The sequence below is a fragment of the Homalodisca vitripennis genome, chromosome X (genome assembly GCF_021130785.1).
Source record: "Homalodisca vitripennis isolate AUS2020 chromosome X, UT_GWSS_2.1, whole genome shotgun sequence".
In the NCBI taxonomy this organism is placed as follows: Eukaryota; Metazoa; Arthropoda; class Insecta; order Hemiptera; family Cicadellidae; genus Homalodisca; species Homalodisca vitripennis.
In genome coordinates, this window is record NC_060215.1 from 89,328,848 (window position 1) to 89,344,237 (window position 15,390).

The following is a 15,390-nucleotide window of genomic DNA, read 5'->3' on the forward strand; positions in this document are numbered from 1 at the left end:
ATTCAAGATTTAGCTACCCCATATCAGTAGTACATTGTGAAATCGTGATTTTTCAAGCTTATTTAAGCACTTCTGTTGGTATCGTAATCAAGTGAAAAGAGCTGCAGAATCGAGTATCAGAAACGATCCATCCTTTGTAAAAATTCCAGGGACATTATAAAAATCCACCCATGTTTCCTGGAGTCCAAAATTCATGCATAATGCACGCTTTTACAGATTCTCGTCATTGGTGGTAGCTCTGGTTAGAGTCCCGAGAAAGAACCGTGGCTCTCAATATAAATCCCACTGATGGCCAATATATGAAGAATGCATCAGTTATCTGCTACGGAAGTACGGTTAGTTCGTGATCTGTTGAATAAGTACATAAACACCAGTACAGAACCTTCCACAATTACACCCAGAATACGAGCACGATTAATATTACTTATTACTGGTTCGTCACAATGTATACACGTTGAAGTATTTAGTTTAAACAGTCAAATCGTCCGACCAATCGTCACGTGTGTGGGGTAAACAGTTGATTGGAGAACTGACAGGATTTCTAGCCATTGTCCTACCAATCCCGCTCTGGCGATGAAACTGATGTGCGTGGTTGATTTGGTCAGCTGGCCGTTTGCCATCTGTAGACTGGCAACAACATAAGCTGCATTTACAATGACAAGTAAAATTGCGAGATAATGTGTACAACTACTGTCGTGTATAGTGAACAAGATAAGCAATTTTACTCACGAGAACTGTTGCAAGTACTTGCTACAGGTATATCGCTGGTTGTTCCGAGAGTCAATACGAAGTCTGTTCACACATGGCTGTGATGTATTGCTGTGCAATTTTTATAATTGAAATTTTAATAGCCAACACTTATCTCCAGTTCTTGCAAATAACTGTGTGACACAAAACTTGCGCAATTTTTTGCCAGTGTAAACGCAGTTCAGTTGAGGTTAGGATGTGACCATGTTATTATACCATAACATCACTTTCTTTGATTTAACCTATGTAATCTGAAGACCAGTTGGAACATGTGTAAGGAGCAATCATTCATAGACTAACTGAGACCTTAACCACTATACGAGCGGTAAGCGGTGGACGGAGAGCATTGGATCGAGCGGCGACAAATTTTAATGTTTGTGTTGTACATATGGGGAACACTTGACACTAGCCACGACAGATGTAGTCGGCAGGGCGGTACCACACGATGCTGCTTATCTATTTCCAATTCTAGATAGTAAATGTTTCTCCTACCGCTTATCCCTTATCTCATTCTGTCATTGCTGTGCAACATGTCGGACACAAACACGCCCTACTTGGCGTTACTTGTTGTAACTTACCCACTAAATTCTTCTCAAAAAGGTATCTTATCAGGCCTGGTAAAAATCCAACTGAAATTCTGGTGTACTCATAAAACCGGGTTGCACCTTTTGTCAAACATATAATATTATTCAATGAACCGAACTATTAATCTTGCTTATAGGGTGAATACTGTACATTTTAGGCCTGTGCTATCTATCTACTACACGCCTTGTCAAAATACTATTTTCACTCAAGAATAAGAGTTGGACAACATCGTCCAGAGATGCCACATCGATGACTGAATAATATTTAAATACAAAAAACCCTTTGTATCCCAGTCACTACTGCTGTACCATTTAATGCGCACCGCTCATTTAGTGCTGAAGTTCAGAACAATTGGTAGGCCGACTTTAAATTGTTCAACACATTGTTACGTGATTTTTTAGGGAGGAGGAGTGACTTGTCACGGCACAGGAGTAGAACTAACCAAAATGTACTCCACTATAGTGGAGGCAACCCTCAGATAAAGCTTGCGAACATATATCGATCTTCATTCACAATTTCACAGTCCACGTAGCCTAAAACACAATGTTTCGAGATTAATTAGTTCTTGATTCAAGGAGCTATCAAATTATGTCTTGGTTTTATGAGTTCTTGGAAACAGAAAAATTTTTGAAATACAGTATTCCTGGCTTATTCCCGGTTTTCCAGGTCGGGTGGCCACCCTGTTATTGTATTGATTGTATATAATGTAACTGTAGTCCAATGGAGGAGAATATTGAACCTGTTTCCTGATTGATAAGAATCTAATTCAAAGTTGTGATGATGACATTTTTTAATATCGTGTGGGAATAGATATTTTGTGTTGGTGCTGTTTCCTCTAAAATAACAAAAAACGTTTTCAGATTGTTTTTAAGCATTAAAAAATAATATTTAAATTTTGTTTATATAAAAACATTTTTGTGTTCTTTAGTGAGAAAAATTATTAATAATATGTAACATTTGGAGCACTGGTTGTAGTGAATTAAGCTATAAAGAAAAATACATTATATTATTCAATGAACCCCTAAGCACTGTAAGTTTGCACAACACTTCTAGGGATAACTTTATGTGTGTAACAATCGGAATTGGTCAGTTCTGATGCTTCTAACCAATTCTGTACTAGCCAGTTAAAGTAGTACCCCTACATAAAAATTGTGAATTTTTGTATTTTGAGCTTCATATTTTACATTTTATCTATTAATAATACAAAAATCTTGCATTGAAATATGTTCTATAGGATTTCACCAAGGGTTTAAATGTAGCCAATCGAATAAACAACTTGTTTTACAATTTAACAACATAATATTATTCTAGAGCCTTGTGTTTTTAACATATTTCTTTGTGATCAACCTCAATTGACTACTTTGATATTCCCTATAACATAAAGATTTTTATATTTTATGCTATACATTACACTACTACAATCCACAAGAAAACTGCAGTACTGTATAAATGTAAATCTAGTACTAATTAGCTTGTTTTGTCATAACCTATGTTCCTTATATACTTTCTAAATGTCTAATGAATAACACAATCATCTATCTGAAAACCATATTTGATCCAAAATATAGGAAAAACTTACCATATGGGCTATGCGATCGAGAACGAGAACGGGCCATAGGTGATCTATTCCTGTAACGAGCTCTGAGTTTAGAAGAGGGTGGAGACCTAGAGCGGGATCGAAGAGGACTTTTGGACCAGCTACGCATTCTGTAACAACACATAACAACTATCAATATCGATTCTGGATCTGAAATCTATTTAAATTTTAGGTGTTTTTGATAACTTAACTCTTTCAGTATCAACGTCAGTACAGTTCTCCTAGGAATGCCAACGTCCATATAGTACGTACGCTCAGTTTTATCGAGATTATGGTTAACCAAAATATCTCATATTTGGATTTTGCGATGTTCGACAGTCTGGCTTATGATTTATGTATTGTTTGTATGATTATGTTTTGTATTTTGGTAGTCTGTGTCCTTGAATAACAAATCTCAGGTGATTCGGTCTATCATTATTATTGCAGACAGCCTGTTTGTTTATCTTGTGTGTATTTGTTACCAGTTTCCAAATTACAATTACATTATTTATTTATTATTACAGTGAATTATATTGATGTAGTGTATTAATATTGGCTCGAAATGTTTTTATAAACACTGAGCAATGTTTTAAATGGTTACAAGATAATGACCTTGCTTCTTTAAATCCGAATTGTCCAGTTTGTATTGACGAGATGAAAACTAGAATTAAAGGTAGAAATCAAATATTGTTTCGCTGCAAGAAAAGTAAGAACAAATATGATGTATCTAAAAATGATCTTGAGAAGACTTGTATATAAAATTCTAAATTTGATATTATGAATATAATGAAAAATCGTGTGATGATTTTAGTTGAAATCAAACAAACAAACTATAACTTTGTAATTAACGAATGAACTTTTGACGGTATTGCAGAAATACCATTTCAGATTGGCTAAAGTAATCGTAAATATACACTGCTCAAATGTAGTTTAAATTAAATTTAGTTATTTTATGTAATCTGAAAGAAATACATTTATTTTACATATAAAAGTATAGCTTCACTGTAATACCATATTAAAAGCATAGAACTTAATTCAGCTAGACATTATCACTCAAAATTAATTGAAAGTAAAATCGTGTTTGGAAATAAATTTAAAATTAAAATCAGGTGTTTCGTTATTGACTAATGGCGGCAAGAACAGTGATGTACACGTTTTCTTTGTTTCACAAGCAGTCACGATTATCCTTGAAAATATATAAGGTAAGTAAAAGTTATTGTTTTGTTGTAATTATATATTATATTTTAATTTGTAAATTATATTAATATTTATACATTAATTTCTAAGATTGAAAACTAACAAAACCGTATTGTTCTTTGAAATACCTATTGCGTTATTTGGTCAGAAATTTCACTTTCTGTCCTTTGGATGGTCATGAATATTGATTATTCAAATCATTCAATAATCATCATCTGATTGTGTTGGTGGTCTGATCATTAAATATTGGGAATTTTAATTTCCACGGGTTACGTATATTCAATTTTTATTTTTTGTGGTGCTATGTTGGTACACATGTGTCTGACGTATGCCAACAAGTTCAACTATTTTGAATGTTGTTAATTTATTGTTGACAGCTAATTTGCTTGCATGTATCATGGTTTGTCTTTGATTTGTGCCTATTCGAAAAAATGAAACAAAGAATCTGTATCAAATTTTGTATTAAAAACAAGATTAAGTGCACGGATGCATGCCAAATATTGACTCTGGCACATAATGTTCTCAGAGGGCCGAGAAAATCAAAACAACTTATACTTATTCGGAACAGTGTACCGGACGCCTGAGCATGTCAAGAACAGACAAAAACATTGATGAAATGAAGAAAATAGTATTGGGGCCAATGGTCGAATCACTGTCTCTGACGACGCACATTACACTGCTAATGAGCTGTTGGACTAATGTCTGCCATGGCCCAAATTTGCTCCAGAGTGTCATAACCAGTGACAAATCACGGGTTTATGATTATGACGTAGAAACCAAAGCTCAATCATCCCAATGGAAGCTGCTAGTGTGCCAAGTTTGTTCGAATTTTACTTAATTTTTTTCAACTGCAGGGGCGTGGTGCATTATGAGTTCTTGCCAAAAAGTAAAATTGTCAATAAGGAATATTATCTGCAAGTTATGCGCAATTTGCACTAAGTAATCTGCCAGAAAAGCCTGGATACGTGGAAGAACTAAGAAAAGAAATTGGCTTTTACACCACGATAATTACTCTATTCACACATTGTTACTTGTGCAAGATTTTTTGACCAAAACAAACACGCTAAAAATGCCACGTGCAGCCACTGTATTCCCCAATCTGGCCTCCTGTGACTTTTTCTTCAAGATCACAAAAAGCAACTTTTTGAAGTGCTTCGAGGATTAGAAGAAACATTGGCACAAGTATATAATATCTAATGGAGATTACTTTGAAGGGAACAACATTGAAATTGATGAATAAATAGTTTTTTTGGGGAAAAAAAAAAAAAAAGCAAAAGTAGCGATATTTTTTGAACAAACCTTGTGTGTATATATATATATAAAACTTTCTTCTAAGAAAGATAGGATTACCAATTTGTTTGTATAGACTAGATGTAGAATATCATAATAATCGCAACTTAGACAGTAGATGTTTTTATTGAAGATTTTAATGTAAAGTAAAGTAAAAAATGTTTTAATAACTTCTGTACAATATTATTTATTAATTTCTGTAAAACAAATATAGGTTTCAGTTTATACACAAATGTACAATTAATTTGAAATAATACTAAACCATTAACTCAATACTTTAAAAAGTATTATGTTTTAACTTATCCTAAAAATATACATATAAAATATAACCAGTAGTCAAAGGGTTAAAAATATTAATAACTAAATAAATATTATTACTAATCATAGTCAATAGTATAGGTGTTTTAAATAAAATATATTTGTAAAAAAATTATTTATTTTGCCCAATACTCGCTGGAGTTCATAAAATTTAAAATAAAGAAATTTATATTACACCGCTAATCCAACTCAGATGGAGAGACGGTTACAGGTAACCGTAGTTGGCCATCAATCTTTCAAAGTTACGTTATACATATTGCCTCAGTAACCACTAGAAGTGGGGCCATAGGTCGTGGTGACCAATCCCAGGGTTGTTACAGGAGTCCAATAATGAAATTCCCTGATTTCCAGACCAAATTTTTCATTTTTCCCTGACTTTTTTCGACGCAATCCCCAGGGTTTTTGGCTGCCTGCTTCATGCGCCGCGTCGTCTGCAGGCTTGGACTCGGCGCGGCGGCAGTAAGTTTATTTGTGTAAAGGGATTTTATATTTTTCCCTGACCAACGTCGAAATTCCCTGACTTTTCCCTGACTTGAGACCGGATTCCCTGACTTTTCCCTGATTTCCAGTCCTGTTTTTTTTCCCTGACTTTTCCCTGACCTGTAGCATCCATGAATCCACATATGGCATGAACGGAGTGCAGTCAGTGATTTAACAGGACCGACATAGCTTCGCGGCTGTTAAGTATTAGCAATACTTGATTTGTAAGGAAAAAAGTTCTGATACTGTAGGTAGGATGTGTAATATTGAAATATAGACTTCTAAAATCGATACTTTTAGACGTTTCTGGCCACTGTTAAACAATTGACATTGGACAAAATTATCTTCACAAACCCAATTTTTATTGCAATTTTAAATTAAATTAAGGCTGCTGTAGTAAGATGTTCCTTACCAAAGCCACTAACATATATTAAAATACCACTAATTACTACTATTACTGCATTTGTACCTAATTTCAAAAATTAAATACATCTGGATAGAAAATACACAAGTTCACCAACAATATTTTATTTAATGTTTTATAACTTTGTATTTACAGTTTATCTTAAATCACTACTTATTATTATACAATTATTTGTTACAAAAGTTTATTGTACTAAAATCTGTTTCACTTTACAGTTTGTAAAATTGCCTAAAGTTTAGAAAGATTTTAATTGTATAGGCCTCCCATCTCCATCACCTTGCTTTTAGTATCCAGAGCAGAATGCCATACCTGAATCAGCCAAGATTCCACATAATTTGAAGGATCAAAAGGAATGTGTGATGGGCCATTCAGCTTCAGAAAACGTAGTCAGGACACAGTTGTGATAACAGTTTCATTTCCATAAATCTTTTGTTATTGACAGACCTCACGGCTTGCTCATAAAATGTCCCTTTGATTATCTTTCCGGGTAATAAATGTATGAGCCATAAGCTGTAAATTTTTGTTAGCTCAGAACAAATATACATTTCTGTATTGCAGTTCTTCAGTAACCTCCTGTTAGTTCTTAAAGTGCACCACAAATTAGAGTCAAATCGATAACAAAAGCAGTAGGAATCAGTTTCCTAAGTGGACTCTTATATTTCTACCTGCTCAAACTATCATGGTTTGGTCTTCTTTAGCCACCATAAAATGATTTGTTAGAATTATGTAGTTTTTCCAAATTGCTGAGACTCTTCAAAAGCTAGAGGCTACCCAATGTTTGTCTAACACCCTTCCAATTTTGACATCGTGCGACGGCATATTTACAGTAGCTCAAGGAAAAAATGTAGGGATCGGGCACAAATATGACTCAACGAATCATTAGCTCTGCGGCTACAATTTGAGGAAACAGAGCCTGTACCTATTGCAAATGGAATAAAATCATGTACCATACAAATGTGGTCCGCAAAGTAGGCATGCATTTCATTTTAGGGAATTAAAATAATCATTAACATTATATGCACTCAAATTATTTATTTCACAGGCTATCAATGGAGGGCAGCACCTCCACTGCTCACTGCTGCACAGTTGTTCTTAATTAGTGCTTAAATTCAAGGACAAAATTAATTTTTCGAAGTTGTCCTGAATTATAAAAAGTTTGTAATCTAAAGTTTATATTCCAAAGTAGAAAACTTTATTTTGACACATTACAAAAATAATTGTTTGTTGTATAATTTGCTTAAGAATTACATAGTTTTTTCATTCCTAATTTGATCGAAAATGGTACTTTATGTTTTAAGCATATTGCACATATAAACTATCTTCCAAATTGATATTTTGGTACTTTTTGTTATTTAAATATCCACTTTAACAGCTGGTCATGTAGGAGCTATTTTATATGTGCTTTATAGTCGGTCTGGTATATTATAAGTAAATGCAAATTTTAGTCCTTATTATTTTATTCTTAGATGGATAAGTTTCCTAACTACTCTTACTCCCTTTTCCAAATTTCTCTTAAAACATCATAGTGGCATATTATGAAATAATATAGTAATGTTATAGTTCGAGTATACCTAAGTACATTTTCCGCAAGTTTGTCTAATTAACATTAGATCCATGCTTTTACCAATGATTTGATCATTGCATTTTTAATTTATGTCAAAATGTGAAACAATATGTTAGTGAACACAAAGTTGTTTTAGTGTATTAATTTAATTATATTCAAAGAATTTGTGAGCAGCCCAGAATTGTCTAAAGTGCTCACTGCTTCACTCAAATGGTAAGAGGAGTAACTATATTCATGCTGCGTAACCACATGTTGCAAGGTGGCAAATCACATATTTATTGCAAATTCTCTGGTTTTCCCAGTTATAAATTTCTGATTTCCAAGTCTATTATTAAACTAGTCATGCACAAATGAAATTCTGTACCTAGCCTATTGTATGCCATGGTGGATAAATTCTGTTACCATCTGGCACCTGTACACAACACAAACACCACAGTGGGCCACATTTCGTCACCACTCCATAAATATAAGAAATGACACAATGACAATTCATCCCTACCATCTATTTTAAATTCCTTTGGTAATGCTTGAAGTTGTGGTTTGGGAGATGCAAGGATTAAGGATTGCTTCTTATTTAGGTTTGGTGGCAGAAGCATTCAATCCTAATGTGGTTAGTGGAAACCTCTTGTATTTCAATGTTCTGTCATAAAGAAGTATAGGCATAATACACTATCTTCAATATTCTGTAGTCTTAAAGTTTTAAAAATACACAAACATCAATTTATATTATGGATTGTTGTTTACATCAGCATACGTATTTAAATCTTACCATATAACAATAATATGATCACTTGCAATCGTGTCAGGCAAAGCTGACTTGGAGCTACTCGGAAATATAAATCCGATCTGTTTCTGTTAAGCAAAAGCAGAGAATTCCGACTGCGTAGGTGAATATGTAGTGGGCCCGATTTATGAAACTGACGCAGAACTGCATCACTGGTCTAGTTTAATGTGATCGCTCGATGCAAGAGTGTGTCGGCAGTCTATGTGGAATAAACGCTAATATGGGTAGTTGGTCAATATTAATGAAAAAAATGTATATTTCTGTATAAAATATATTAAAGGGTACATTTCGTTTCATTTATGCATAATTCATTTTCGTTAGCAAATTGAATATCCATATTTAAACTATTCAGGAATATCCTTCTAAATTTTTCAGGTTAGTTCTTTCCAGGCAATAAACAACCAACTGTTTTATGAGCATACACAAATCCTTTACTTTGCTCTAAGAAAAGTCATTTGGGCTATAATCCGATACTACAACAATACTGCTTTACAATACATGACCTAACTACCTGCTTTATTTATAGCACTTTTACTGTTATATACAATCTAAGTTTCACACCAATGCAGAATAATGTAATTGTAAGACCTACCGAAATGTTTACCACAAACAACAAAGATCACCCACCACTTATAACAACGTATCACTAACCTTCTATCCCGATCGTAGCAGACTCTGCGAGGTGGAGGGGACTTATTGCGCCAGGCCCTGCTTCGGTCACGTTCACGGCCACGTGAACGTGAACGGCGGGACTTGGAGCGAGACCTACGGGGCATGCTACGCGGCTCCCAAGAACGGGACCGTGATCTCTCCAATCGCCTCAATGGAGGTGAAACACTTGAGTCCCGCCGCCTTAGTACCTTCTCCTCCCTCTCCTAAAAATGCAGGAGTCAACAAAAATTAGTCAACAACTACTTTATGAATATAGATGTGTCAAATGAGATCTTGTAAGCTCATTTTCATTTTCCCAATTGCGTGTCTTATATTTAATATGAATATATTGAATGTATTCTTTCACAATGATCTTTTTCAGGTGGATTATTTGTGTCTAGCAATAATAAATGACTATAGCACTGTAACAAGATAAAATCTGATACACAAGATAAAAGTAATATATTTAATGGAACATCAAGCCTATAGCAATCAATTATGTTCTATTCACTTTTCTTATGGAGGCTATGTTTAAATCGCTGTAAATGAAAACCTATAAACATCATTCTTATTTTCAAAACCTTTTAATATTTTAAGTATTAAATCTATTATTTTCCTTCCAGTCACTGTTTTTGGAAATAATCGGGAAGTAAGAGAAAAAAATCTTCTCATCAAATCTCTTTTTTAATATTTTTAAATAATAACAAATTATATATCAGCACCATATAATTTCTGAAAATATTTTCATACATACTCATGTGCAGAAGAAAGTTGTCATCTCTCATGACCAACATGTAATAGTTTTCAATTGATTTAAATCAAATAAGATAAATCAAAGTACTTGATTTGACTAAAGGATTTGTCTAGGAGTAGTTTTTGTTAATGTGTGTATTGGTGTAGATTCTCATTGGTGGAGCAAAACTGGCAGAACTCTCTTAAAGCAGGTCTGCACATGTGCAAGAATGACAAGTGGTAAAAATCGAGCACATACTTTAGTAGAGTAATGAAAGATGTGCTAACATAAACTTTTTGGGCCAAATGCCTTGTGATAATCAACTTTTAATGGTTTAAAAGTATTTAATTATGTTTAATTAATGTCAGTGATTGTACAGTTGTTTTAAAATTGGTTTGGAAACACCATAACAATGGCAATGTATTCAACTGGGTTTTAAACAGAGAGCCACTAACATGACATAAAATAGTGACAACAATGGCGTTTTATCTTTCAATAAGCAGGGTGATTGACAATTAATGTTTTAAAAACTATTGATGGATTGATGGACATATGAACAATTAAACAAATTGTAAAATTGTCTTTTTTTCAAACCTGTGCTTTCAGTTATTCAAACAATAAGTTTTGTCAGTCAACAAAGAACATTCTTTAAGTCCAATGCACCAATTAAAAAATCATTTATCGAGGTTTTTTTCAAAGTAGTTAGTCACCTTTCACATTTGCTCTGGATAATTAAAATTCTCTTAAAGTTAGAAGTGAATTTTAAAAATTGTATACTTTCAGTTACTTGAAACCAAAATAAAATGTAACCAATTAAAACAAAATCAGTTTATTCTTATCACAATTTTCAGTTAATTTATCACACATTAAGAATTTACAACAATTATGAGTATTTGTTTCAATTAATATTGAAAAAAACTATGTTTATTAATCATATGTAACTAATTTTGTAAAAACCCTTAAAAAGTCCTTATTTGTTATTTGAAGATGAAAACCTGATGTTTTATTTCAAATACCCATTTTTCTTTAAGTGACAACAATTGAGAAACTAAAAATGAATTTATTTATTACTATAAGAACACATTTATTTCAGTCAGCTTTATCCAGCAAAACTGTGAATATAATGACCTAGTGCTCAATGAAGGTAAACCTAACAACTACCACTCGGAAGACACAAGGATGCTGTTTGTGGTTTCCTGGACTTGAACAAGTTCACTCGACTAAACATTTTGGAATCACTTTAGATGAGAAACTTACCTAGTATAACAATGTTGATGAACTAAGCTATCAAAGCAGCTCTGCTATTTTTGTTCTCAAAAGAGTCAAATTCATTAGTACTCCTGAAGCAACAGTGACATCTGTAAAGAATCTTAACATCCTTGTATATACTTGAAGTTATTTCACTTTCCTGCAAGCTTGACTTACCAAAAAACAAAGCTTTTCATGAACGGCTTACACAACATGCAGAGCACTTCATTAATTCATCCCACAGAACTGCCCTGTTTGAAAAAACCTTCACATGTGGAGGAAAATCTCTTCCTATGGAGCTGAAGACATATAATGTTAAGGTGCTGAAGACAATACTGCAAAACTGGCATGTTGAGAGATCAATTTAACGATGAATGAGTTTGTGGCTCACTGCTGAGTTTAACTGTTGAGTTATCTAACATTGTTTGTGCTCCGTTATTATATGTTTCTTGTATGTTAATTATTGTAATGTGAAGACAATACTGCAAAACTGGCATGTTGAGAGATCAATTTAACGATGAATGAGTTTGTGGCTCACTGCTGAGTTTAACTGTTGAGTTATCTAACATTGTTTGTGCTCCGTTATTATATGTTTCTTGTATGTTAATTATTGTAAAGTATATTGACACCAATTATGTACACTGTACTCAAGAATAAAGCCTTCTGATTCTGTGAAGACTATCACAGTCTTCAGGACAAAGCTTATAATGAAATTCAATGACAGAAGATAAATATGATAAATTGTTATAGATATAAATTAAAACAATATGTAACATTTCCTTAGAGATTAAATTATAATTATTAACATGTATACATTTTATTCCAACCTTACAAAACATACATTATTTGATATTAAAGTTTTGTTAAGCCGGGTCCACACTGAACAAATGTTTGACAAACATGTTTGTTCAAACAGTTTGGCCAAATTTTATTATGTTTGACAAACAATGTTTGCCCGTGGCCAGTGTGGACGCGTCAAGAAACAAAATATTTCCAGGTAGGGGAGAACAGTGCCGCCATCTTTGTTTGGACTCGATGTTTGCTGTCAGAGCGACAACTGGCAAACTGTGTGTCGTCAGTCTATGCGAGTTCCTAGTCAGAAACAGGTCTATTGTGGTGTTTTCTGTTAGTGAGTTGCTGCTCTTTGTGTTTCCTATTCGATTGGTAAGTGAAGAACAATAAGTAAGGACTTTTGGACACAAGATAATGTAATTTCGTTAATACAACTGTACGAATCGCATAGGTTACTTTGGGACACTAACGAACCAAACTATAAAAACAAATACAAGAGAAAAGATTCCTACACTAGTATAGCTAAAGAGTTAGGTGTAAACAATACCGAAGAAGTTAAGAAAAAAATTGAAAGTCTTTTAGTGCAATTTAGAAGAGAGAAAAAGGCAGTAATACCAAAGTCAGGAATGGGAACTGCCGACAAGAAAAAGGCTTGGTGGGGTTTACAATTTTTTCAGTTTTTAAGTGACAAAAATGTACCTAGACAAACAGTGTCAAGCAAGACACAGGATGAAGTTTCTGAAGATCTATTGAGTGAAAATGAAGATTTACTTTCATCTGCTGGCCCTTCAAGAACCAGCACTCCTTTTTCGTCTGCTAGTCTTTTTAGTGGCACTTCGAATAGTAGTGTCAGTAGTAAGCCTGTTGCCAAACGAGGAAATAAAAGAAAACTAGTTGATAAAGCATTTAATATCATGACAACTTGTTTCAACGAAATGCAGCAAGAGCCAAAACCAACGAAAGATGAGCATACAGTTTACGGGGAGTGCGTTGCCAACCGAATAAGAAAAATAAAAAACCCCATGAGACTCTGCATTGTTAAAAACAAGATAGACAATATACTTTTTGAAGCTGAAATGGAAGAGTACAAGGATGTTTCTGAAAAACCTGAACAAAACAAAACATCTGAACAACCAGGAACTTTTGAGAAACCAGTGGAAGAGGAAGACATCGGAAATATTTCTTCATTGATAGCCTCATCAATGAATACAGTTTCTGGATACTTTGAGGACTTATAACATTTACACTTCTAATCAGTTGTTGCAGTTATTTTTTATTACATTTAATACAATTTAATGATGGTTAACAGTGTTGTATTCAGTATTTGTTAAGAGTGTTGTATTCAGTGTTTGTTCAAGAAAATACAAGTTTTTCAGGATACAATGTGAGAAATATTTATTTGATTTACCTTACAGTTAGGTTAGATTACAGTTAGGTTTAGTTAAATTATAATTAGGTTATAGTTATGGATTAAGTTATGTATGATTTGTTATATATTTACCTACAGCCTTTAAGGTAAATGTCCAAATTTCGAAGAACATCTAACTAACATCACTTCCAATTAAACAATTCAAACTTTATAAAATAAAAAAGTAGGCTGTAGTTGTTTATGCCAAAAGGAACCAGAGTTCATCCCACACTGCTCATGAGTAGTCATTTTGCCACGGTACACTACCAATGTTGGAGACGAAGTAGTTTGCATATTCTTCTCTCACAGATTTCGCAAACTCACTGGGTTTTCTTCCTATTCGAGGAAGTGGATAAAATGACTGTAATCCTTGGTTGTCTTCTCTCCAATCTCCAGGAACAATACTCCCATCTGGAGCTACGCTGTCTAGGGAACCAGGAGGTGTGTATACATTTGCTGATGATTTGCTTTGAAGCAAAAAGTTATGTAAATCTACACAAGCACATGTAACAAGAGTAGATTTTTCTGGGTCTAGGAGCATTGGCTTTCTCAGTACTCTAAAGACTGAACTGAGAATTCCAAAGGCATTTTCAGAACATCTGCGAGCTCGAGACAAGCGATAGTTGAATATCCTTATTTTGCTTCCCTTTTCTTGGTGGCCTGGGAACGGTTTCGTTATGTGCTTATGTAAGGCGAATGCATCATCTGCCACAATCACATATGGGACAGCAAATAATCTTCCAGGTAAAGCTTCTTCCTCAGGTAGACCTGTTCCATTTTCCAAGATTCTCCACAAACTACAATTTTTAAAAACACCACCGTCAGATATTCGTCCTTGGCATCCAATGTTCACATAGATAAACGAGTAATTAGAGTCTACAAGTGCCATTAACACAATGCTGTGGTAACTCTTGTAATTGAAAAAAGTAGAGCCACTGTTTTCTGGAGCTTGTATCACAATACGCTTCCCATCTAGAGCACCGATGCATTGGTCAAACTGCCAAGCTCGCTTAAAATCAGTTGCAATCGATTTCCACTCTTCTGGTTTGATAGGGGTCTTTATATAGTCCTCCAACATACTAACACGGGCAGAACACACTTCAGGAACGATTTGGGATATGCTTTGCTTTGATACTTTAAATAAGTACATCAAAGAATGGTAAGAATCACCAGTTGCTAAAAATCGTAAAGTTATAGCCAAACGATCATTCACACTTATCACTTCTCGCCAGTTTGTATTTTTCTTAGCAACCATGGGTCCTATCATGTTAGCAAGTATTTCAAAATCTGCATTTGACACTCGTGTAAAGTTAGTGAACAAACAGCTAGCTCTCAAGTCAGTACGCAAGTCCTCACCACTATACTCGTACCTCCTTTGCAACAGCTGCCTCTGCCACCATCTTCGAGGTCTAGGTGAGTTGATGAACACAAACGCCGCGGCCGCGGCTATACAAGCAAGGCGACTACGACGGTACAACAAATTATCGTTCATGTCTGTTCCATTTGATAGCTCAGCACTGACTGTTTTAGCAAACACTGAAATTTTTGGCCAAACAGTAATTTTTTGTTTGACAAACAATGTTTGACCAAACT

At 34.1% G+C, this 15,390-nt stretch overlaps 1 protein-coding gene across 3 annotated transcripts in view; it reads right to left on the reverse strand.

Annotated features, from left to right (window-relative positions):
• The window catches only part of LOC124369323 (RNA-binding protein 26), a 126,344-nt gene that overhangs the window by 79,753 nt on the left and 31,201 nt on the right, over positions 1-15,390 (reverse strand). For all 3 annotated transcript variants that reach the window (XM_046827274.1, XM_046827275.1, XM_046827273.1), the window contains exons 6-7: positions 9,617-9,840; positions 2,912-3,039 (exon numbers count right to left, since the gene is read on the reverse strand). In XM_046827274.1, the coding sequence (XP_046683230.1) occupies positions 2,912-3,039; positions 9,617-9,840 (352 nt within the window). The remainder of the gene's footprint in view (positions 1-2,911; positions 3,040-9,616; positions 9,841-15,390) is intronic.